Source organism: Lycorma delicatula, chromosome 4 (assembly GCF_047948215.1).
Source record: "Lycorma delicatula isolate Av1 chromosome 4, ASM4794821v1, whole genome shotgun sequence".
NCBI lineage: Eukaryota > Metazoa > Arthropoda > Insecta > Hemiptera > Fulgoridae > Lycorma > Lycorma delicatula.
The window spans coordinates 15092929-15120381 of record NC_134458.1 but is presented as its reverse complement, the minus strand read 5'-3'; the positions used below and the strand labels follow the sequence as shown (position 1 = coordinate 15120381).

At 34.5% G+C, this 27453-nt stretch overlaps 1 protein-coding gene across 5 annotated transcripts in view; it reads left to right on the top strand.

Moving 5' to 3' along the window:
• LOC142323132 (regulator of nonsense transcripts 2-like) overlaps nt 1–27453 on the top strand; it is a 115000-nt gene that overhangs the window by 32198 nt on the left and 55349 nt on the right. For all 5 annotated transcript variants that reach the window (XM_075362370.1, XM_075362374.1, XM_075362373.1 and 2 more), the window contains exons 5-8: nt 3822–4017; nt 9989–10134; nt 21316–21499; nt 25258–25542. In XM_075362370.1, coding sequence (XP_075218485.1) covers nt 3822–4017; nt 9989–10134; nt 21316–21499; nt 25258–25542 — 811 coding nt within the window. The remainder of the gene's footprint in view (nt 1–3821; nt 4018–9988; nt 10135–21315; nt 21500–25257; nt 25543–27453) is intronic.

Here is a 27453-nt window from a genome sequence, read left to right as displayed (position 1 = left end):
ACAAAACGCCTAGATGGTTATAAACTTGAACTCGCATGATTACACAGCCTTTATACTTAATATGGGGGTTACGACTATATGATAATGTGTCTGCACCCTTGAGAAGTATAAACTTCATCTTGGGCACAGAAACTCATAAATTTTTAATGTCCATCCTGCCCTCTGCAGTTAACAAAGTTGCCTGTGCTCGGTCTTCTAGCTGTGGTCATGAGTTACCACAAACTAAAAGGAGACAGTCATCGGCAAAAGCCTGGGCTAAGATCTCTTCTGGGAATGTCAGTCCCAGAAATCTCGAATACCAGGTTCTAAAGCAAGGGACCGAGAACGGAGTCCTGCGGCCTTCCCCTGGTGACAGGCTTTTCCACAACTAGGTGCGCATCCTTAAACAGGCCGTATGGTTAGACGAATAGTCATGTACCATTGCCTGTAGGGCTACGGGAACATTGCGGCATTCCAACTCAGAGAACAGAACTCCAACACAAGGAGGGAAATGCTGCCTCTATGTCAATAAAAATTGCCAAAACATATTTACGGTCGGTGCTTTCTTTCCCGGCAAGAGCATTTAAGATGCAATCCTTGGTGCCAACCCATTTCACGAAGCTGTATTGGCCTCGATTTAGAAAATTGTTCATAACAATGCTTTTCCAGAGCTGTTCCACAACCAGTGTTTCAAGCAACTTGCCAGTTACCGGCAAGAGGCTGATGGGTGGGTCGATAACTGCTGACCTCACTTGGATCCTTTCCTGATTTTAAAAGCATCCTCACTAAAGCCACCTTCCAACAAGTCGGAAAGCAACCCTAGTTTAGGCACCCCGAGAACAGTCTGCCAGGTGGCTCTCTTATGACAGGCAGCAGATGATAGAAAATATCCGGGTCAAGTTGGTCAATCCCCGGTCCTAACTCATTGCCATTCAAGAAACTACTCGGCCTATATCTACAGGATATTCAGCCCGCCCCCATCAGGGAATGGTGTCTCACCTGCTCTGACGCCGACTTCTGCTTCACCCTCTGGAACATCTGGAAACAGAGTATCCAGGAATGCCTGGTAAGTCGCCACACATGTTAAAGTGTGGTCACGACCACCAAACCCGCATTGAACACTGGACAGCACGTGCAATAGCTTTGGCTGGTAAGATGACTTCACGAGTTGCCAGGGATTGTGCTGTGCAACTCATGCATGGAGTCTTGCCAAAACTTGAGTTTGGCTTCCTTGATGACGTCAACATACTCATGCCATGAATTGTTCTCAGCCATCAATTCCACCTCCTCCCTGTGCTCCATGCGCCATTCTAACCCCTGTAAGGCAGTTGCACACTCACGCTGCAGCCTGTGCTGATCCAGGCCCCTTAGATTAAAGTGACCCAAATCTGGAGTTCTTGGAACACCACCATAGGTTATAAGTCTTTGATAACTCACACTAGACTCGGGCCAGACAGTCCAACTACTTGTACACCTAAGCAGATTGCCTGTCACGAAGATGACGTTGATGTAACTTTCCCCCAGTTCAGAAGAGAAAGTCAGCGGTTCTGCTTCATTAAGCAAGTAGTGGTTCCTGGCTTCAACGAACTGTGTGAGACCAGTATCTTGGGTTAGTGAGTGGAAGACTTTGCTATAGCGCCCAGAGCAACCAGCACTCTGATGTCTTGGAGACCGTCCAGAATCAACCCCAACTTCGCTAACAATCATCGATACTCCATCGAAGCTGGAAGTATCCCAACACCAGTATGACATCGAGCGTACCCGTTGTGACTTTCACGAAGGTGCACTGCTTGCCAGAAAACTGGGGCATCCATAAGACATCCAATGACACTGAGCCAACAACAATTGCAGAGAGTGGCCATCCCCCATGAGATTGAATAACATCAACCATCTGGAAGCCAGCCACCCTATATCTGACTGTGTATGGCTTCTTGACCAGGAGGACTTCAAGGTCATACTCCTCAAGGATCCTCATGGCTTCATTGGTGGCTATCCGGGAATGATGCAGGTTTAACTGCCCCAGTTGCAAGCATTCAACAAAATGACAACCGTCCTTGAAAGCTTCCTCCAATTCAGGCGTCGCCATATGCTGTGTTGTTCACGATCTTCGCCTGGACTATTTCATGCGATCTGCATTGTTTGCTCCCAACCTGATGTTCAGCATCAAAGCCTTTCACTGATGCACAGGGAGTGCACTTTGCAGGTGTGGTCTTATTAGGGCAGTTAACTGCCCTGTGACCATACATCTCCAACTGTGCTCTACAGCAGAGAGAGGTATACCCAAAGCCTTGACATTTGAAACACTGGGGTACCCTGCAAGAGGTCCACCCAAGGAACAGCCGATCACCGGCCACCAAGACCTGCCGGCTCTTTGGCAAGGTCTCAGTTATCCAGTGGCTCTTTGAGGTCTCTTTCAGCCCCAACTGCCGGACCAATCTGGTCCCTTTGAGGAAGCCCTTGTGTAAAGCACTGAGGATTTCATTCAGGCTCCTCTACCTTCATTCCCTTTGGCAAATTGTAGACCAATATTTGTCGCCTCTGCTCAGCCAGGAACTGAGCCTTCAGCCCCTTCTTCCTAAGAACGTCGGCCTCCAGCAGCCGCTTCACCTGCTGCTCATTAACATTATCCATGAAGATTCCATTGTTTTTGTGACCTGGGAAATCTGGAACCTTTCCTTCTGCAGGTCCAGGACCTTCTTCAGGGTCAGCTCTGTCATTGCAGACAAAGCTGCCAGACTAGGCATCACAGGGGCCACCTTGGCGGTGGCCTGCTTAATTTTGATAGCCAGTACTTGGACTGGCGGTGGAGGACTAACCCGCTTAGGCCCTGGCATGGCTGTTACCACAGTGAAGGAGACAAGCTTTTTTACCTTCTCCATCCATTTCAGAGAAATGTGGATCTTTCCAAGGACCCTCCCCATTTATGGTGTGAAGTCGTTAACTCCTTCCACCACCTAATCCACCTTGGCCGACAGTCAAGAAATGACTGAATCAAGTGCACGGTTTGCACCTTAGAGGTTCTCATTTTTCAACGCCAGTTCAGCAACCATAAAGGAACATTCAGAAAGGTATGAGTTGACCAGCTGTGTAAACTCGACTGAAATGCTTGACTTCTTTTTTGAGGATATATTGGCCCATGTGGACCGCATACCCTTGATCCGCTTTATCCCTTTGGATCCCGAGCTAGAGTCCTTTAAGTGAGGCTTTGCCCTGGAGTCCTCTGGGACAGAGCTGATCACCATATAGTAGTAGTATAAGGAAAGTATGACTTATGAATTATGTAAGTTGCATGAATTACTTAAATTTACAAGTTTTATTGTGATGAATGAAATCAGCATTCTTTGCAGCATCTTGAGAACTTTGCTTTCGTCTCTACTTTTATTGAATTAGCTGCTATAGTGCTTTTTTTACTAATTTATCATGAGAAAACTTTTGCAGTAATACTGTTCTTTGAAGAGTGGACAATGTATGGTTAGATAAAAAATGAAGTTTTATGTAGACACTGGTAGATGGAATTATAGTCAAATGATTTCATAAAATTTATTCCATTTCTGTTACACTGTTTGATGCACTAAATTAAGTTGGTATAATGCAACATTATACTGCTACAACAATGGCAAATACAAGAAATAATAGCTGTTATTGTAATATAACATTGGCTCTCAAATATTTAAAAAAAGTATAATTCAATAATGTAAGAAAAGATAAAAGTTTTTATTAAACATAACTTACTGTGCAGTCAGTAGGCAAAGTTGCCATAAGGTTCAGCATTTTTAAAGTGGATTTTGTTAATGAATTGCACATCTGGTTTCCTGGTAATTATAAACTTTTTTTTTTTATAGATAGCTAATCCGAGCAAATTAAGAGTAGATCTTCGGTTTTATGGTGATTTGGTTACATCAGGTATATTTGCTTATAAAGAAGCTCTTCCTCTTCTTGGCAATGTATTAACAGTTTTAACTACAATGGATAAAGAAGAGCATAACAATATAAGCATTATATTAAGTTTTTGCAAATATTGTGGTGAAGATTATGCAGGTGAGTTTTTGCTTGTCTCTACATTAGACTTGATAATTTGACTTTTAATGAAAACATTTCAGTACTGTATTCTGAAAATTTAGTAATAGATTTATAAGTTGGAAAACTAGATTACGTTAAATAAAAAGTTTACAAAATTGTTACTTAAAATTTAAACCTAGATTGTTATTTAATTGTTAAGTTATCATCAATAGACATTGATGAAAATGTATTCAGTATTAAATAAATAATTTTAATATTTAGTTTTTCTTTTTTTCTTTGGCTGATTATAGAAATATGATATGTATGAGATTTTTATCTTGTTTAATTTTTTTTTTGGTGGTGATTGTATAAGTTTTTTTTATGGTTATTTTTATTATTTATTTTTTTCTTTGGGTGATGATAAAAAAATGATAAAAGAGAAAAAATGATAAGTTTTAGTTGAAAAATAAACAGTACTCACTTTTTTTGTCTTCAGTCATTTGACTGGTTTGATGCAGCTCTCCAAGATTCCTTATCTACTGCTAGTCATTTCATTTCAGTATACATCCTACAACCATAACAATTTGTTTTACATGTTCCAAACATTGCCTGCCTGCACAATTTTTTCTTTCTACTTGTCCCTCCAATATTAAAGCGATTATTCCAGGATGCCTTAATATGTGGCCTATTAGTCTGTCTCTTCTTTTAACTATATTTTTCCAAATGCTTCTTTCTTCATTGATTTGCCGCAACACCTCTTCATTTTTCACTTAATCCACCCATCTGATTTTTAACATTCTCTTGTAGCACCGCATTTCAAAAACTTCTAATCTTTTCTTCTCAGGTACTCTGATCGTCCAAGTTTCACTTACATATAAAGCTACGCTCCAAACATATACTTTCAGAAATCTTTTCCTGATGTTTAAATTAATTTTTGATGTAAACAAATTATATTTCTGACTGAAGGCTTGTTTTTCCTTGTTATTCGGCATTTTATATCGCTCCTGCTTCATTCATCTTTAGTAATTCTACTTCACAAATAACAAAATTCTTCTACCTCCATAATCTTTTTTCTTCCTATTTTACATTCAGTGGTCCATCTTCATTATTTCTACTACATTTCATTATTTTTGTTTATTTTCATGAGGTAGTTCTTGCGTAGGACTTCATCCATACCGTCCATTGTTCCTTCTAAATCTTTTTACTCTCGGCTAGAATTACTATATCATCAGCAAATTGTAGCATCTTTATCTTTTTACCTTGTACCGCTACTCCGGATCTAAATTGTTCTTTAACATCATTAACTGCTGGTTCTATGTAAAGATTAAAAAGTAACAGGGATAGGGAACACCCTATCCTATCCTTGTCAGACTCCCTTTTTTATTACTTCTTCTTTCTTATGTTCTTCAGTTATTACTGTTGATGTTTGGTTCCTGTAAATGTTAGCAATTGTTCTTCTATCTCTGTATTTGAACCCTACTTTTTTTAAAATGCTAAACATTTTATTTCAGATTACGTTATCGAATGCCTTTTCTAGGTCTATAAATGCCAAGTATGTTGGTTTGTTTTTCTTTAATCTTCCTTCTACTATTAATCTGAGCGCTAAAATTGGTTCCCTTGTCCCTATACTTTTCCTGAACCAAATTGGTCTTCTCCCAACACTTCTTCCACTCTCCTCTCAATTCTTCTGTACAGAATTGTAGTTAAGATTTTTGATGCATGACTACTTAAGCTAATTGTTCTGTATTCTTCACATTTATCTGCTCCTGCTTTCTTTGATATCATGACTAACACTCTTTTTGAAGTCTGATAGAGTTTCCCCGTTTTCGTAGATATCAGTTTATATAATCTATCGCTTCCTCACCTACACTGTGCAGTAATTCTGCAGGTATTCTGTCTATTCCAGGAGCCTTTCTGCCATTCAAATCTTTTAATGCTCTCTTAAATTCAGATCTCAGTATTGTTTCTCCCTTTTCATCCTCTTCAACTTCCTCTTCTTCTTCTATAACACCAATTTCTAATTCATTTTCTCCGTATAACTCTTCAATATATTCCAACCACCTTTCGACTTTGCGTTTCGTATTGTAAATCGGTGTATCACTTTTGTTTAACACATTAGATTTTAATTTATGTACTCCAAAATTTTCCTTAACTTTCCTGTATGCTCCATCTATTTTACCAATGTTCATTTCTCTTTCCACTTCTGAACACTTTTCTTTGATCCACATTTCTTTTGCCAGTTTGCATTTCCTGTTTATATTATTTCTTAATTGTCAATAGTTCCTTTTACTTTCTTTATCACTACCATTCTTATATTTTCTACGCTCATCCATCAGCTGCAATATATCCTCAGATATCCAAGGTTTTCTACCAGTTCTCTTTGTTCCGCCTAAGTTCACTTCTGCTGATTTAAGAATTTCCTTTTTAACATTCTCCCATTTTCTACATTTTCTACCTTATCTTTTTTACTCAGACCTCTTGCGATGTTCTCAAAAATCTTCTTCACTTCCTCTTCCTTAAGCTTCTCTAAATTCCACTGATTCATCTGACACCTTTTCTTTAGGTTTTTAAACCCCAATCTACATTCATTATTACTAAATTATGGTCGCTATCAATGTCTGCTCCAGGGTAAGCTTTGCAGTCAACGAGTTGATTTCTAAATCTTTGCTGAACCATGACATAATCTATCTGATACCTTGCAGTGTCACCTGGCTTTTTCTATGTGTATATTTTTCTATTATGATTTTTAAACTGGATGTTGGCAATTACTAAATTATACTTTGTGCAAAACTCTGTAAGTTGGTCCCCTCTTTCATTCCTTTTGCCCAGCCCTTATTCACTCACTATATTTCCTTCCTTGTCTTTTCCAATGCTTGCATTCCAATAACTATTATTAAATTTTTTTATCCCTTTTATGTGTTTAATTGCTTCGTCAATTTTTTTTTGTGTACACACTACCTCATCATCATCATGGGCGCTTGTGGGCATATAGACGTTAACATCGTCGGTTTAGGTTTTGGTTTTATCCTTATTACAATGATTCTATCACTATGCATTTTGAATTACTCTACTCTCTTCCCTATCTTCTTGTTCATTACGAAACCTACTCCTGTCTGGCCATTATTTGAAGCTGAGTTAATTATTCTAAAAAATCACTTGACCAAAAGTCGTTCCTACTGAACCTCGTTAATTTCTACTATATCTACATTTATCCTATCCATTTTACTCTGTAGATTTTCTAACCTACCAACCTTTAGACTTCTAACATTACATGCTCCGACTTGTAGAATGTTATTTTTTAATTTTCTCTCCACCCGGAGATCCGAATGGGGGACTAGTTTACTTCTGGAATATTTTACCAAGGAAGGCGCCTCCATCTTTGTTATATGAAACTGCAGAGAGCTTCATTTTTTTGGTAAAAATGCAGCTGTAGTTTTCCATTGCTTTCAGCTGTGCAGTACTCAGAAGATTTAGTGATGTTGATATGGGTGTTTAAGTCGTCCTGACCTACGCCCTTAACAACTACTGAAAGAGCCGCCGCCCTCTTTCAGGAATCATTCCTTAGTCTGGCTCTCAACAGATACCTCTCCGATATGGTTGCACCTTCGGTCCAGCTGCTCTTTATCACTGAGCACTCAAGTCCCCTCACCATTGGCAAGGTCTCATGATTCATAGAGGGAGACAGTACTAACAAAACACTATAAAATAATTTTTTTAGCAGTGATTTTAGAATAAGAGTAAAAAACTGTAACTTTTGTTATTTTAGGTGATCAAAAAAATGCTTAAATAAGATATTTAACATTTAGGTAGTATTTTCCACATCATAAAAAATTATGGTCAAATAATAAAAAGGAATGATTTTTGAAGAAGGACTTTTGTTATCAAATATAAATGTATATATTTGGCTGTTTGTTAATTTCACACCACTTGGATTACCAGATTTGTTTTCAGATTATTGTAACTATATAACTGGAGGTTGTAAAGTCATTAAATTATTTGTTTTTACGTTACTATCACTTTCTGATGAAACATTTAGAGAAAAACATTTACCACCAATTGACAGTATATAGTTTTTTCACTTTTGTCATCAGATGTATCTAATTTCTACTATCAGGAAGCTTTGACCATTAGATATTTGCAAAGTTTTTTTAAAAATATGTATCTAACTATTACAAAAAAGTTAATGTTAAAATTTACAACAAAAAACAAATGTTAATTTAAATCATAACAATATTATTGTTGTTATAAAAAAAAAATTATGTCAAAAAATTATTGAATTTTACATCCTCTAATTTTATATAAGAGAAGTGAACTGACATCAAAGAGGTAATGTTGTACTGTGCATAAAGGATAATGTAAATTTGTTGAAATAATGTGGTTTTTTTATTGGACAGAGGGGTTTTTGAAAAGTTACATATGAAATGTAATATCAACATATGAGCATTAAAAAAGAAGAAGAAATTACTCTGATATAGATGTTGTATGTCTAATTCTGAGAAGCAGGATAAATGGTGTTTGCCTTCGTCTGTCAGTAAAATAGGAAACTTAAAGAAGCTGGTGATCATTATTTTGTGTTGGTAACATAAAATTTTTATACTGTTGGTAATATTGAATCTTAATTGTTAGACATCTGATAAGTGTGATTTTTTTTTATTTTTATGTTTTGTAGTCGTACTTACTGTTGTGAAAGATAATTCATTATCGCAACCGTGTGAAAAAAAAAAACAGTAAATCAAATAAATCTGTAAAAAGAAGTTATTAAACATACTATTAAAGTTGTGAATTAGATGTATTGATGAAAATAATAGGATTTGTACATCAGACTGGGAAAAGTGGTTAGCACTAGCCTTATTGTGTAGGAGATTGATAGTTTTAGGCCCAGCTAAACCAGTTATATTTTTTTGCAAATTATTTCCTCAATATTGCCCTCGGCAACCATTCTCATATTAGGTATAATCTACAACATATCTGGGTTTGGCAATTCATAGATGTAACAAGCTCACTCTATTCATGAACAAAGAATGCAGCTACTTGCTCCAAACCAAGAAACCTGCATTAGATAGAGAATATTAGATTACAGAGACTTGCAGAATATTATTTAAATCAATCAAATTGATAAAATAATACATAGTAACAAAAGTAATGAGTGAGCTACAGAGAACCAGTGAATTGATTATTTGATAACTGTTACATTATATGATGAAATCTTCTGTAACAAGTTGAGTAGAATTCAGGTTTATAATACCTAAATAAAATGTAAGGTTGTTCCACAACAGCTAGAACATTTTAAGGAGTAGCATTTTGTAATGCAAGTGTATGAAAGAAGGGATAAAATGCCAATGTTCTAATCTACATTTAATCATTTTTTTCCTATTGATTACTAAATTTAATTCTGCTTGGGGTTTCACTGCTGGCATTTTCTCGTGTCTAATGACTGTAGCAATCGATGACACATAATGTTTTAAATAAAAAAAAAGAAAATATAATACAAATGAATAAAATATGTTATATATTTGAATTGAACACAAGATAAAATAATGGTAAAAAAATTTAGTTGTATAAATTAACATTATATTTTTATGTTATAAATAAAAGGCATAAATTACTTGTCTTGATAAATGTTTATTACATTCTATTTAATATTTCTGAATATTAGCAATGAACATTAAAAATTTGATGTGTGTACAATTTCAAGTGAAATTGGCAAAACAACTAATGAAATTTCCAGCCAATGGTTGTAATATTAAAGTTGTTTAATAAACTGCGGTAACTTAATTAGAACTATTTTGCTGTATGTAATTAAATAATGTTTAGTTTATAATTAAGTTGTTCACATCAAACAGTTTGTGGAAATGTTTTATGAAATTTGATAATTTATATATTTTGTAGATATGTGGTAGTAAAACTGTTAAAGCTTAATTTTATTGGATTTTTTTTTGTAATAATTTTTGCTTTTTTATTATTATTTAAGTTTGTTTTTGTTTAATTATACATATTTTAATGATTGCAGGTTTAGTTCCACGAAGTATACGTTGCCTATCAGATAAGTATCAAATACCATTACCTAAAAATAATTTACTGCCTCCTGAAAAACAAAAGAATGTTCGATCCTTGTTAAAAGATTACTATATTTCACTGAGCAGACATCTTTTGAAGGTAATAAACAACTACCGTTAAACATTTTTATTCTTTCTTTTATCTGATTAATTTTATTTAAGTATCATAACTGTTATTAATTTTTAAGCAGATCTGAATGAGGATTAATATTAGGTTATTCAGCAATTTTAATAAAATGGAATAAATTCTTTCGTGTTTCATATTTGTTAGTTCTAAAAATGCAGTTAAAAGTAACTAAAAAAGTTATTTCTAAAACTGTCTTTCCATTTATAATTGAATACAACATATCAAAAATAACCTCTTAGTCAGACACTTTATCACAGGAATAGTTTGTCTTTTGTTATTGGAATAACTTACGTCTTTTGTCATTTTGGGGAACTCATGATTCCCTAGTTTTCTCAATTCTTTTTTCTTCATATATTTATTATGTTCTATTTTTGGCACTTAAGTCCCAAAATCATAGGGTTAAAAATACCAGGGAAAATGTTGGTCAAACTCAGTAATTCTTTAAAAAAATAATCAAAAATGTATTTTTCCATATCACTCCATTTAATAACTCATTGAATTGAAAACCATGGTGTTGCTCGCGATATTTAAAAAAAAAAAATTTACTAAAAAAACTATTTTAAATACATTAGAATATATTGTTTATATAAATTTATCCAATATTAGTCAGTAGAGAAATTATTCTTCTCCACTGTTAATCCATTTGCTTGTAATGTCAGCAATTTGCTGCCTTTGTGTGTGAGAATAGTGAATTGGCAATCTCATATTTATTTATGTATCAACTTGGTTTATATTTAGCAGTTAATTTAGTTTTAGCTCTATATTTAAATATATTTTCATGTATGTTGAATTCATCATGGTGGTATCATATATTTTTGTGTTTAAATTATTAAATTATGCTCAAAACTTAACTACAGGGTCTGGCAGAATGATCTGGTGATTTTGGATGGACAGTAAAAATAATGTATTTCATAGTACAATGTAGTTCAAAGTTTAATGTATCAGATTAAAAAGCAATTTAGATAGTTTTACTTAACAATATTCCATATTTTACTTGAAAATTATGTCATCCAAATGTTTCCTGTTTTTCTGTATGCACTTACTTAACCTTTTTCTAAAATATTTCAATGCTCATGGAACTGCTGCAATTTCACATTGAATGGCTTCCTTAAGTTCTGCAATTGAATGTGGTCGACCGCAGTAGACTTTATCTTTACGATAGCCCCAAAGGAAAAAGGCACAAACAACCAGGTCAGGTGAATTCACTGGCCAGGGAATGTCGCCATGTTGTGAAATCAAATGTCCTGGAAAGGTTTCACGAAGAACATCCATGGAAACTCTTTGTCATATGGGCAGTGGCACCAGCTTGTTGAAACCAAGTTCGTTCAGTTTCAGTAGCAAAAATCGCACAACATCATTATGTACTGATGAGCCATTATTGTTACTCTGTCATTTGACTGCTCAAAAAAATATGGGCCTATTATGCCAAATTTTGAAATTACACATCACAGTATAACATATTTACTATTAAGTGGTTGCTGGTGAAGTTCTCATGGGTTGTTAGCAGCCCAGTATTGATAATTCTGTTTATTGACATCCAGAAAGGTGAAAATGTGCCTTTTCACTTGAAAGGATAATGGCGTCTTGGTGGACATTTTCAAGGATGAACACACATGCTGCTTTATGAGACACGCAGTCAGTTTTACTAAGTTCTACACAAACATCATCTTGTAGGGGTGGAACTGAAGGTTGTCATGCAGAATTCTTTACACTTTAATCAGAAATGCCTAGTGTAGCAGTCTGCTGCACTTGCATGATTTGATTTGCTTCAATTGTTTCTTGGGTAAGGAGAAATTACCTCCCTCTTACCGCCACTATGAGTCATCTGTTCCAAGTGACCCAGCACTGGTTGCCATACCATCTCAGAAAAAAATTCATATTTTGTAGGTGCATTGTCTTTTGTTTTAGTATTTCAAAACTAATTTAAAAAAATTTGTATTTTATCTGGTTCAAAAATGGCAGCCATTTTTGTTTTAAGTCTCATGCTGTTTTTCGCGTTTGCAGGCATCTCTATGATTTTCTAAATTATTCAGCACTGGGTTGTCCTAGGCTTTTTAAATAAACTGGATTGTGTTCAGTACATTCTGGCCTATAAGTCAAAGCCCTATTTACATACCTAATATAACTTTGTTCATGTACACTTTGTAGCCCAAAGTTATTGAATGTGAATGAACAAAATTCAATCTTTGTAGGGTAATTTCTTAAAGAAGGAACAGTTTCTCAGCTTGAATTTTTTCTGTGCATTTATATACGAGTATAGTTACTTTATATAAAATATTAATTGTGAGTAGCTTACTCTTTAAAAATTACACCCTTTTAAAGACTGAATTTTTTATTTTTTTCAATTTTTGCAGCTGCAATATCTCTGTTGAGGGATGAGATAAAAACCTGAAAATTGCACATATAAAAGGTCTTTATGGTATCAAACTTCAGTATAAATTTTAACTTTGAGATTCAACTCAAAGTAAGTGTAAAAAAATTGTGAATTTAAGCAAAAAATGCTTGATTTCCACATCTGGGATAAGTGGCATAAGAGTGCAGGGTGATTACAAATGAAATATTCACTTTCGATAGCTTATTAAAAGTTTATTTTTTAAGAGTTGAGATGATTACTTAATGATTATATAGAAAAATTCTTTAAGTTTTTATTTATAAATGTTCAGTGTGTGCACCGTTTGTTATAACATGACAGATATTGATGGTAGTCGAATTTGTCCCAAACATGTGTATGTGTATGCTAGTCAATGGTAGCAGCAGCATTTGTGATGCATTGTTTTAAGTCGTTGATATCAACAACTTAGTTGTGCGAAAGAAAAAACTTTGTCTTTTACATAACCCCATAAAAAGTAGTTGCAAGGCATTAAGTCTGGACTATGTGGTGGCCAATGCCTATAAAGACCATGTTTTCCTCACTTTGCACGATCAATTCATCGCCAGGGAAGGTCTTCATCCAGATAATTTCTGACCTGTAATTGCCAGTGAGGCGGGCTCCATCTTGTATAAAAACGAAGTTGTCACTATCTTCCTTGAGTTGAGGCATTAGCCATTCAGTTAACATGTCAGATAAATTACTCCAGTTACTGTCACTTCAACCCACCAGGTTGGTCTACTGGTGAACACGTCTTCCCAAATCAGCTGATTTCGAAGTCGAGAGTTCTAGCGTTCAAGTCCTAGTAAAGTCAGTTATTTCTACATGGACTTGAATACTAGATCGTGGATAATGGTGTTCTTTGGTGGTTGAGTTTCAATTAACCACACATCTCAGGAATGGTCGAACTGAGACTGTACAAGACTACCCTTCATTTACACTCATACATATCATCCTCATTCATCCTCTGAAGTATTATCTGAATGGTAATTACCGGAGGCTAAACAGGAAAAAGAAAGGAAAAGTTACTGTCACTTCGTGAAAAAAGAATGGCCGGTACACCCTTTCATGAGGTACAGTGCAAAACATGTTCACTTTAGGGGAATTGCGTATTTGTTGTTAACTATCTTTTGGATTTTCTATACCCCGTATTCTTACATTATGTCTATTAACTTTTCCACTAATGTGAAACGTTCATTCATCACCAAAAATTAGGCAATGAAAAAGACATTGTCATTTTCAACACATTCCTGCAACTCCATACAAAAACGTAAGACTTTTAATCATCGATATTTAAACTTTGTATTAACTGTAATTTATAAGGCATCATTTTCAAACATTTCTGCAGAATTTTTATTTTTTTTTTTTATACAAGTTTCGCCAAAAATCACAATAATACCATCTTTTACCATTTTAAAATGATGAATATTTAGGTTTTCAAGTTTATTTCAAAGAATTCTCATGATTTTACAGTTGCCATCATTTCAGTTCTGTCTTGTATCATCCATATTATTCTATATTGTCTGGCACTGAGTCTTCTTCACTCTTCAAACATGTCAACCAAGGCCTGTTTACCTGGACATTCTTGGCATTTACCCATCATGCAGTCATAATTATTTGTTTTTTGTACCAGAATATCCAAAAGGTCTTTATAATAAACTTTAAGATTGGACCCATCAATCATCAACTTTACATTCTGGTGGTATAAACAGATACATACATTATGAGTAACAGATGCCCCCCTGCAACAACACACCATTTTGAGCAATAACCATTTTTGTCTTTGAAACTTAGTACCATTTTCCTTCAATGAAACACAATTGTTTCTTCCAGGCATCAAACTATTACTTTCATCATCTTTATAATAATTTCTAACCTTTTTGTATTTTATCTTCACTTATTACATTTGATTTTCTCCTTTTTTGTAATTCAGGTAAAATACCTTGTTCTTTTGCTCGGTTTCTTGTTAATTTAACTATATGTTCTGTCAATTTAAATTCATTACTCAATTCCAGAACTCAGAAGTAAATTGTTAATTTTAATTTTATTCTCTTTGTTGGAAACATGACATTTACTTTCTTTTTCTATCAGATCATCATATTCAGTTTGTAAATTTTGAGGATTGTCATCTGCTTCAGAAGTAGGAATTTCATTTTGAAATGAAACTTACAAATTCTTTCTTAATATTTTGTTTGCTTGGCATTTCTCCCACCACCACCCCATTCGGTCACCCTAAAGCGTAAGACCGAATGTCTATGCCACAAACAGCAACTGAGTCTCAAACAGTTTAGCGACCAGCATCCTAACATAACTCCTACAGCTTACCTAACTGCGTGAGTGGACTAAGCACAGTGCCATACACCTCCGGTTGATACATCCCAACCGCTCACTTGTCATATATTTGCTAAAATGGTAGGTGCACCCTGTCAACTACTAAAAATATATATGACATCCATAATAAAATTTATTTTGTCTAGGCAGCAATTTGCTGTCATGTCTAGGTCACTGACTGCCTGCAAGTACTTGTCCATCATTTTATAGTGCTTGGAGCCCTAATAATTGGCTGGTGGTCAGGCATACTCAGGGTTAGCTTCCCACGGCAATGTGGTAAGAGTCTTTCCCTTAAGTAAACTATGGATGCCGGTTGAACAGAGCAACCGCATGTGGGAACTCCCACACGGTCCGAAAATGCAGCTCTTGCCACATTGACTCGCTGCTTGTGAGTGACCAATTTTCCCCCGTCCTCTAAGTTTCAGGGTGGCCCGGTCTTTGGCCCCCCCCCCTACAGCAGGGCAGTCAAACATCAGATGTTCTTAACTGGACCTCTCCGCAGATGCACAGTTCATTAGCTGCCAGGAGGAACTGAAACAGATATTGGTTCAAGTTAGCATGGTTGGTGAGCACCTGGGCACCTGTTGCCCTTAAAAACGAGCTTGAGCCATACCATCCCATATAATAAGGTACTTCTTAGGTAATTTTTAAGAAATGTGGGTTCTCATGGTTTAAAATACCTTAGAAATAATAGAATAACTCTATATGCTCACTAACCTGGTTGTGGAAATCAAGAATTTTTTTGCTCAAATTCACAATTTTTTATATACTTATGTTGAGTTGAATCTCAAAGTTGAAATTTATACTGAAATTTGATACCATAGAGACCTTTTAATTGCACAGTTTTCAGATTTTTATCTGGTCCTCCAACAGAGATATTGCAGCTGAAAAATAAAAGAATTCTAAAATTCAGTTGTTAAAAGGGTGTAATTTTTAAATGGTAAGCTACTCATCATTGACATTTTGTATAAAGTAATTATAATCTATATATAAAAGCACAGAAAAAGATTAAGGCTGTGAAACTGTTCTTTCTTTGAGAAATTACCTTACAAAAATTGAAATTGAAATACTCAGATCACTTCCATATAAAGTGACACTCCAAACATACACTTTCAAAAATCTTTTCCTGACATTTAAATTAATTTTTGATGTAAACAAATTATATTTCTTACTGAAGGCTCGTTTAGCTTGTGCTATTCGGCATTTTATATCGCTCCTGCTTCGTCCATCTTTAGTAATTTTACTTCCCAAATAACAAAATTCTTCTACCTCCATAATCTTTTCTCCTCCTATTTTCACATTCAGCGGTCCATCTTTGTTATTTCTACTACATTTCATTACTTTTGTTTTGTTCTTGTTTATTTTCATGCGATAGTTCTTGCGTAGGACTTCATCTATGCCGTTCATTGTTTCTTCTAAATCCTTTTTACTCTCGGCTAGAATTACTATATCATCAGCAAATCGTAGCATCTTTATCTTTTCACCTTGTACTGTTACTCCGAATCTAAATTGTTCTTTAACATCATTAACTGCTAGTTCCATGTAAAGATTAAAAAGTAACGGAGATAGGGAACATCCTTGTCGGACTCCCTTTCTTATTAGGGCTTCTTTCTTATGTTCTTCAATTGTTATTGTTGCTGTTTGGTTCCTGTACATGTTAGCAATTGTTCTTCTATCTCTGTATTTGAACCCTAATTTTTTTAAAATGCTGAACATTTTATTCCAGTCTACGTTATCGAAAGCCTTTTCTAGGTCTATAAACGCCAAGTATGTTGGTTTGTTTTTCTTTAATCTTCCTTCTACTATTAATCTGAGGCCTAAAATTGCTTCCCTTGTCCCTATACTTTTCCTGAAACCAAATTGGTCTTCTCCTAACACTTCTTCCACTCTCCTCTCAATTCTTCTGTATAAAATTCTAGTTAAGATTTTTGATGCATGACTAGTTAAACTAATTGTTCTGTATTCTTCACATTTTTCTGCCCCTGCTTTCTTTGGTATCATAACTATAACACTTTTTTTGAAGTCTGATGGAAATTCCCCATTTTCATAAATATTACACACCAGTTTGTATAATCTATCAATCGCTTCCTCACCTGCACTGCGCAGTAATTCTACAGGTATTCCGTCTATTCCAGGAGCCTTTCTGCCATTTAAATCTTTTAATGCTCTCTTAAATTCAGATCTCAGTATTGTTTCTCCCATTTCATCCTCCTCAACTTTCTCTTCTTCCTCTATAACACCATTTTCTAATTCATTTCCTCCGTATAACTCTTCAATATATTCCACCCATCTATCGACTTTACCTTTCGTATTATATATTGGTGTACCATCTTTGTTTAACACATTATTAGATTTTAATTTATGTACCCCAAAATTTTCCTTAACTTTCCTGTATGCTCCGTCTATTTTACCAATGTTCATTTCTCTTTCCACTTCTGAACACTTTTCTTTAATCCACTCTTCTTTCACCAGTTTGCACTTCCTGTTTATAGCATTTCTTAATTTCCGATAGTTCCTTTTACTTTCTTCATCACTAGCATTCTTATATTTTCTACGTTCATCCATCAACTGCAATATATCGTCTGAAACCCAAGGTTTTCTACCGGTTCTCTTTATTCCGCCTAAGATACAAATCTATATTATATATATATATATATATATATAATATAGATTTGTATATATATATATATATATATATATCTATGTAATATATAATAAACAAACAACATAAGCAACTATTAACATAATAACATTAAATCAGTAATACAAAACTTTGCACCTGAATTGCTATGTATATAATTAGTGCACGACCAGATGCGAAATACTACACAAGATATATACATAAACAGCAGTACACAACAAATAAAGAAAAACTCAAAATAAAATTCATAAAACATATTGCTCAACATGATACTATAAGTGTCACGACACAAGAAAACTTAGAGTCAATCTGTATCATTAACAAACTCGTCTCATCACCCATCCCACAATGGACACATGTCTACTACAGATTTACTGTCTGCGGTCACTGTTAGACACACAGGCGGATTGCTCGTGGCCTCATCATGTCCAGGTGTTCCCCACACGTTCAGGGGGCCCTCTAGATACTCAGCCAGGAGTCTGTTCGCCGGTGTGTCTACCAATATCTCATGTTCTGCAATACTCTTCCCATCTTCTTAGGTCATCCATAACCACTCTAGTGTAATTAGCAGTCGTTCTCCATGCTGTTTCAGATTCGAACAGGATGTCTTGTACCTCTTCAGGTGCAAACATGGCCCCTCTGTTTATTTCGACTAGATCATTTCTCGCCTCATCGTACCCCTCATCGGGACATCTGAAAAAGACATGATGGGGTGTTTCTTCCTCTTGATACACCAGACAGTCATCCACTTAGTCCAGGTTAAACCTATGTAAGTAGGCCCTGAACCCACCATGTCCCGCCAGAAACTGTTGAATGGTAATCAAGCGAGCCTTGGGGGCGCCTACACCATCCCTTGACATCGCGTAGGAGCCAGTGTATCGACCCTTATCGCCCTGATCCCATCTCTGCTGCTAGGTGTCCATTATCTCCTCCATTATATGTTGGGATTTCCTTTCTATTGTTGAAAGTGCTCACAATTCTCACATCCTTCTTCGGTGTTCAATTTGTTGGTCAATGGGGAGTTGTCCTGCAAGGACCTCAGCTGCCACTCCAGAAATGGTCTTGTATGCACAGGCCACCCGGAAACAGCACCTCCTGTGCAGTGCCTCCAGTGGCCTCCTATACTTCTTATACTTAGCGGCGCCCGCCCACACCTCTGCTCCATATAAAAGTGTGGAGCAAGCCACATTTGTTAGGAGCTTCCTCCTTTGTTGTCTTGGGCCGTTTGTATTGGGTAGTAGGTGGGCTACCAGTCCCATAACCTTGTCGGCTCTTTTGACAGCTTCTGACACATGCATCCCAAAAAGCGCTTCTGGGAATCTATCCAGATGCCCAGGTACTTCACAGCCAGTCATGACTCAATACATTCATTGACCTTCTATTGTGATGACAGTCTAGGTTTCTATTTGGTTGCTACAATCTTGGTCTTATCGGGAGCCATTTCTAGTCCGACTTCTCATACAATCTTTAATTATGTCATAGGAATTGTTAATCTTTACAGCCGCCTCCCTCCTAGTGGCAGCGTCAACTATTATCACTACATCGTCTATGTACCCCATCAGAGTGACTCCAGTGGGCAACGCAAGGTGAATTACATTATTATAAGCAACATTTCGTAGGGTCGGCCCAAGTACCGACCCCTGTGGATCTCTTCTGTCCAGGGTGTGATCAAGGGTTCTTCCCTCCACCTTGCAAGTCAGTCTATGACCAATTAGGTAGGACTGTGTCATCTTTATTATGAATCTGATACTCCGTACTCAATCAATGTCTGTAGGATAGCAGTGTGAGTAATACTGTTGAAGGCATTCCTCACATCTACGGTTACCAGGGCACACATCCTACCTGTGGCCCGTCCCCTTTGGTCTCTGATTATGCTGTTTGCTAACTCGCAAACTGTGGAAACTGCATCAAGAGCAGACCTACTACCTTTTCGAAACCCATATTGGTTTGCAGAGAGTCTGCCCTTGTCCTCAACAGCAAACAGCACTGTCCAGTCTCTGTACCAGCATCCGCTTTAGGAGCTTGGGGAGAGCATTAATCATGGCCAGCAGCCTGTAGGTTGTGGAGAGAACCGGATCTTTCCCTGACTTATGAATAAGGACAAAGCCTTTGCCGCTTCCAGCTCTCTGGGAACGTTCCTTCTTTGATACATGCATTGAATTCCTCAAGTAGCGCCCCGGGGTTCGCCTGGGCCATCACCTTATCCGCCAGGTTTGGCAGGTGATCCGGCTCAGGCATCTTGTCCGCAGGCATGCGCTTAGCAGTGACAGTCAGTTCATCATTGGTGAACAGAGGAGGCAGCTACATTTCGCCATGATCGTTGGCTGTTAATGCTTCTCCACGTGGGAAGAGGCCTTCGATGATGTCATTCTCGTTCAGGGTGGTATGATCTTTTGTTTTAAGTGCTCTTTTGACCAAAAATCTGTAGGGCCAACCCCAGGGATCAGTGTCCATCTCTTCCAGGAGCCCCTGCCAACACACCCTCTTCGAGTCTCTGAATAGGGCAGCAAGCTGTCTCTTGTTTTCCTTATAATATGAGTCGTATAGTAACCTCAGGGAGTCAAGGCGTCCGCACATGGCTATCCTCCTGTGTTTGTGGCACTCTTTTCTCTGATTTTCAATTTCCTCTGTCCACCAATAGGCAGGTGGATGACCTCTACCAGCATACCTATGAGGGAGCTGGTTTTTAATCATTGATGAAGAAATCATTTTAACAGAAGAGATTGTAATTAAGAATTTAACTCTGAAGGAAAGATTTTGGTCACTTGAGGGCGTAAGTTGCTTATATGAGATTTCCAAGGAAATATACCAGACTTGCAGTATTACAATTAATTTTAAAATATCAGCTGAATAACCTTATTTTCTCTATAATATGTATAAATATGTGGCTAATAAATTGAAGTAAATAGTTAAAAATATTGAAAATAGTATGCATTTTATTTGATTTTTTTTTTAATCTTATACTAAGCGATTTTCTTAGTAATGAGAATATAATAAACCTAACCTATCAAAACTGTATGTTTTCTTATGGGGAAACACATGATTTTTATTGAAATCATTGGATAATTTCCTGTTTTCAGGAGTGTGTCTATTGTGTTAAACAAGGACTTATTATGGTGACAGTAAGTTAATGTTTTCCTTGTTTGTATTTGTTTTTGATTTTGTTTATATTGTTCTTTCTTTTTCCTGTTTAGCCTCCGGTAATTACCTTTCATATAATATTTCAGAGGTATGAGTGTAAATGAAGTGTAGTCTTGTACATTCTCAGTTTGACCATTCCTGAAATGTGTGGTTAATTAAAACCCAACCACCAAAGAACACCAGTATCCACGGTCTAGTATTCAAATTTGTGTAAAAATAACTGACTTTACTAGGACTTGAACTCTGGAACTCTCGACTTTCAAATCAGCTGATTTGGAAAGATGTGTTCACCTCTAGACCAACCTGGTGGGTTGTCTATATTGTTTTATCTAATACCAACATCACCATTGCATATTAAGAAGTTTAATATAATAAAAAACCAGTAGATTATACCTAATATAACAGCAAAAGTCGTTATTTTTAGTTAAGTATTGTTAAAATTATACTTGCATTATTTATGAGCTTATTTACTGTTATTTCGTTGTCAATTTGGATATTTGTTTGAAGATTTATTAATTTAATTTTTTCTCTCTTACGGTTTAGATTTGCTTCTTTTAGTTTAGCATTTTTTTTAGATCTATCTGAAATTACGCAAACTTTATTTTATATTCTGTATATTTATTTTTTAAATTGATTTAATATTCAGTGATTATTTTCATCCTTTATTTCATAGGAACATGCAGAGATGCAGGCATTTGAACGACAAAATAAAAGAATTCTGCAGACAAAAGGAGAACTAAGTGCTGAAAGAAAGGAGAAAAGCGAAGCGTTAGCTGCAAGTTTTCAGAAGCTTTTTACTGGAACACAAAATTTTGCAGAAGCATTGGATGAAGATTTTCCTGAACTACCTGAAGATAGTAAGTTTTCAATATAATTTTAGATAAAAAAATATAAAATGAGATTGAGAAGTTGTTCAAGTAATAATTACATTTTTTTTTTAATTGTTTAAATTGAACCCGAGTTAAATAGAAATGGATATGTAATTTAATTCATTTTCAATTTTTGTTAAATTTAATAGAAAATTTATAGTTTACTGTTAGACTATAGGCAAAATAATAATACTTATGTAAAAATAAAAATTGTATACTGTTTAATTTGTTTCTTATCTTAACAAGTTTTCTTTTAGATAAGGAATGTATGAATGAATCATTGTATTTTATTTATTGAAGACCAGTTGCAGGTCAGAAATAAGTCTGCCATGTCTGAAAAATAAAGCCTATTTGAATTGAAGAAAAAATTATATGAGTAAAAAATAAGAGTTTTCAAAAAGTGTTTCAGCAGGTTTAAATATTGAGACTTCTACAGTTTCAGGTTGGCTGAACTAAGAAGATAAATTAAGTTTTTATTTTTCAAAATCCTACAGTTGATCAAAATATGAACAGAAAACAGTGAAATTGGCTAAATATGAATAATTAAATCAAGCTTTTCCTTTTGTAAAATTTTGTGAGTTCAAGACAGTTTAGGTATGTGGAAAACAATGCTATGTGGCATTAGAGATTTGATGTTTTTGGGAAACATTGACCTTGAATACCGAGGTAGAAATTCTTACAGAACACATTTTTAAGAAATCATTCAGAATTATTTTGAAGTCACCTTTTGAACATTAATGAAATGAGGCTTAACTTTAAAGTGTTGCTTAATCCAGAGTATTTTATAAGTCTGTGCAAAGTCTGGAGGTGGCACTTGTACTACATTATAGAGATCATATTAGTTTTCTACATCTTTGTTTGTAGTACTACATTATTGAGATCATATTAGTTTTCCACATCTTTGTTTGTAGCATACACCAAGTTGCAGTTCAATATGTTTAATAATAATTTTGTGGTGGGCGGTTATTTGAGTCAATCAAGTATTGTGATTTTTGAAAGATGGACAAAAGAGAATTTTGTGTAGTGATCAATCATTAATTTTTGAAAGGCAAAACTGCTCAGGGACTAAATTCAGTCAGGATAAATATTACTGTGGGTCAGCTTCATGGATTAGAATTGTTCACAAGGGGTTTGGTTATTTTCAAAGTGGTCATAAGAGCAAAAATGACATGGAATGTTCCAATTGGTCTGCTGAGATTATAACTTAATATTGTAGAAATCCATGATATGGTGATAAAGGATAGAAGATTGAAACTGTTAAGACGGTAAGCATCTCAAACTCACTGGGTTGGTCTAGTGGTGAACGTGTCTTCCCAAATCAACTGATTTGGAAGTCAAGAGTTCCAGCGTTCAAGACCTAGTAAAGTCAGTTATTTTTACACAAATTTGATTACTAGATTGTGGATACCGGTGTTCTTTGGTGGTTGGTTTCAATTAACCACACATCTCGGGAATGGTTGAACTGAGACTGTACAAGACTATACTTCATTTACAATCATACATATCATCCTCTGAAATATTATCTGAAAGGTAATTACCAGAGGCTTAACAGGAAAAAGAAAGAAGTAAGCATCTCAAATGGATAGGCCTATCATATTTTACATGAATATTTACATATGTGAAAACTGTCCACAAGATGGGTGCCATGTTTGCTCACAATTGATCAAAAGTATGAATGATTAAACATTTCTTAGCACAGTTTGGGATAGTTTAAATATCATCACCAGGAGAATTGCTGCTGTATTTTATAACAATTGATGAAACTTGGAAGTATCAAAACCAACCTGAAATCAAGAAACGGTCAAAACAGTGGTTACAGTCTGTGAACCTGCTCCAAAGAAAGTGAAAACTGTTCCATCAGCAGGAAAGGTGATGACCACTGTCTTTTGGGACACTTGTAGCGTTATATTCATTGATTTTCTGGAAAAGGGTGAAATGATAGTTGGGCATTATTGTGTGTCTTTGCTGGATTGTCTAAATGAGGAAGTAAATTTAAAATAACCGCATTTGATTTAAAAAAGAATTCTTGTATCACCAAGACAGTGCACCAGCTGTTCTGTGATTGCGATAGCAAAATTGTTCAAATTAATGTACAAAATTCTTCCACATCCTTCCTATTCACCACAAAGGTGCTATGATGACATAGCATCTTTGGACTATTATCTGTTTCCAAATATGAGGTGGCTTGCTGGAAAGAAATTTATGTAAAATGATAAAAGTTATTACTGAAATATCTGCCTATTTTGAAGACATGGATAAATCATACCGTAAGGATGCGATCAACTAATCTTTCAGCATTGTTGAACTAAATAAATAATTTGAAACAAGATTATTTTGAGAAATAAAAATTTTTTTTCAGAAAAAATTGTCTTTATTTTTGCCCAGACTTCTCTAGCACCTTTGTATTTGTCATTAGTTGTTAAATCAGTACAATTGCTCTCTGATTTGAACAATTAAAAATTATCATTTTTACTTGAAGCAATGAGAAAGGACTTTTAAAACTTCTTTTAATGTTTATCGTAAAATTAAAAAAATCCGAGAGCAATTAAAAGTATCTCACAAATACTGTTCCTGAATTGCTGACACAAAAAGTGATTGAATGTCAGCAAAGGTATACATGCAGAGCTTTTAATTTATTAAGAGTTTAACATATACATTTGTATATGAGTTAATTTGTGTGTATTTAATTATTTTTATAGTTATATTAAGTTTTTTGTAATGCATTATCTATTTATTTAATATTAAATGCTTTTAATTTATTTTCCAAAATTCCCACTTACCTGGAAACAGATCAACCCATGTTGTAGTTAAGTGGGATTACTACATCTGCTTTCTTTCTACAGTGTATATCTCTTTAAGGTACAGCCACTTTTTACTTTCAGTTTATCAGTTATTTTGCAAGCTGTTTGTATTAATATTCTTGTAGAGGCATTAAAATTCTATAGTTTTGTATTCTTATTTATTCTTTCATTACAATGTATGTATCTAATTTGATTTTTTCATGTATATACAGGAACCATATTCATTATCATTGGTCAGCAGCAAGAAATTAAATCAGTCTTATGATATGTATGTGTGTAGTACTGTGTACTCCAAATGAAAAGTTATGCTAAGTCACACTGGTTATTGGCTTGATAATATTGTTAAATACTTGGTGTAAGTTAACCCTAGCTGTGGCAATCACCACTTCAAAATACTACTAAAAATAAATCTGATCGACTACTTTTTTCTTGTGGATTCAAACCCTGAGCATTATCCTCTCACTGCCTGATCCTGTTGGTAATTGACTGTAAAAAGGATCTGGTCCTTTGTAAATCAAAGATCAAAAACTGAGCTTTACCCAGCATTTATTAAACTTATACATTTCTATTTCATGCCCAATTATGATGACATAAAATTAACGATTGAAGACACTACTCAGAGTTAATGTTCTAGGTAGTTTTATGTATGTTTTATTCTTTGTGCTCAAATTTTTATATTATTTTAATAAAATTGGTTAATAAAATCTTGATGATTTTGTTATTTGAAGTTTGTCTGTTAAACATTAATTGTAAAAATGTTTAACATCATTATATTAGGTTGACTGCAAAGACGACGACAGTTTTTTAGGAAATTTGTTTAGAAAAAGCAGTACTTAGTTAATATTGAATTATACCGTAAAATAATGAAGGAAAGTGTATTTTCTCTGTTCATGATTCTGACAAAAGTATTTATTTAAACATTGCTTTATTAATTTTTTTCACCAGAAGTATCAAAGAATCAAGAATCTGGAATCTGTGTTGGTTCAAATGAGACTGATGATTCTGGTTCAGCTATAAACATATGGGAAGATGAAGAAACACAACATTTCTATCAAGATTTTCCAAACTTGAAGGAATTTCTTCCCAATTTAAAACTGCCAAAAGATCACAGTTGTAATCAAGCACAACCCTCTACGATGACTGAAGAAACACTAGATGAAGATCTAGATGAGGAAGTTGAAGAAGATGGGAAGAAAGTTGATGAACCATCTGTCAGTGAAATCATTGAAGGTATTTTTTTTTAGGTATATTTATTTTAATTTAAAGAAGTACCTTGCAAATTTTGAAATCTATTTGGTTTTTACTAGAATTTTCTTTGATATTTGCTAATAGTAAATGTTAGAAACTTAAGAAATCCTGTCAGCTCGTTAAAAAATGTTAGGAATTATTAAAGCCAGTATTGTATGTGTACAAATGTTTTAATTGAGTGAATTATTCTTTTTGAATTTAAAAAAAAAATTTTTATTCCAGTTAATAGTTTCTGTAGAAACAGAGCTTATTGCAGTTAGAAAAAAGCTATTGGAGCCATAAATCTGCTGTAATATATAATGGAGTTATGTTATCGTATGTTTAGTGATAACATTCATCGTTAATACTGCAATTTCAGATTTTTTGATGTTCACATGCTTTTTTTTTCAGTTTGATTTTTAATGAGTGATGTATAATATTTGTTGGTGTACTGATTATTACAACTTCAAAAATCTCATAAGGAATAATTCTTCAGTAATAAAATAATGACATTTTGGTAGCAGAAATACTTTGAGATCAGATGACAAATTGAAACCTTGAAGCTTTGTTTGATTTTTTTTTAACAAAAATCTTTTGCAAACTTCTTTTTCCAATCCATTTTTAATCTCTCTTTTTACTCTATCAAACCATCTTATTTTCAACATTTTTCTATTAATATTACATTTCAAAGTAGCTTTTTTGGTTTTTCTATTGTTCATGTTTTGCTACTGTATATACCTTGCATAATATATTTTTTTTTAAATTTGCTTTTAATTCCTAAATATATATTATATGCTAACATATTTCTTTTCTAGATGAAAGCTCTTGTGGATTGTACAAATGTACTTTTGGTATCTTGTGTGTCTTGTGTACTTTTTCTATCTAAATAACAAAATTGCACACCTTGTATTGTGTAATATGTTGTTCTCCTTAATATTATCTGTTCAATATTCCCCTTTCTGTCTCATTTTATTATTGTCTACTCTTGTTTACTTTGTTTGTACTTTTGAATCTCTCCTCCAGCAATGAAGCCAAACCATATCTCTTTTAACTAATATGTAGTTTCATCCAAATTATCATTAACAAAATATCTTAAAGTTTACTTATGTACAAGTAGTAATTTATACCTTGCATAAGCTATTACGACAAGTTATATTTGTACTAGTATTATTAAATATTAACATTATGTACATTGAAGTGATAAAAAAAATCACAAAAGCCTAAACTTTCAAATGAAAGTGGTGCAGTCATGGTTTTTCAACCACTGACGTGAGAGAACCTTATATTAGAAAAAATATATCTCAGTTCATGCTTCTTGTCAGTTGTGAATTTAATTATCCTTGGTGTTAGTAGATTTTGAAAAAATAATGTATACATTTTTCTATATTTAGTACAAAATTAAAAAAAAAAAATTGAATATATTTGTAAATCTCAATCAAACAAACTATTGTTTTATTATTTATGATTTTACACCTTTCTTTAAACAATACATTAACTGCAGTTGGTGTGGTATGATTACATAAGTTAATATGAATTATAAATAAATGATTGTTGAAAAATAGTTGCCATGAAGTTATGTTCTAAACCTGTTCAGGTAGGGGTTTTTATTATTATTTCATTATCTGGTATCAGTAATAGTGATTGGTTTTTAAGGTGTTGCAGAAATTTGGAATTTATCATACCTACATTCATTATATTTAAAAATCTTTGTTTCTCTTATTCTTTTAAGTGGCATTGACTGTTATGGTTATTAGCTGCTGAAAAATGTCAGCAGGATGCAAGGAACTGCACCCAGCATTATTTAACCTTGGTGGTCAACAGGAACTGGATTGTTTAACTGGCTTTGGCTGTTGGGATTTTATTTTTTCATCAACCCATTGTTTTCAGGGTTCTCCATGTGGAGCCATCCACTGC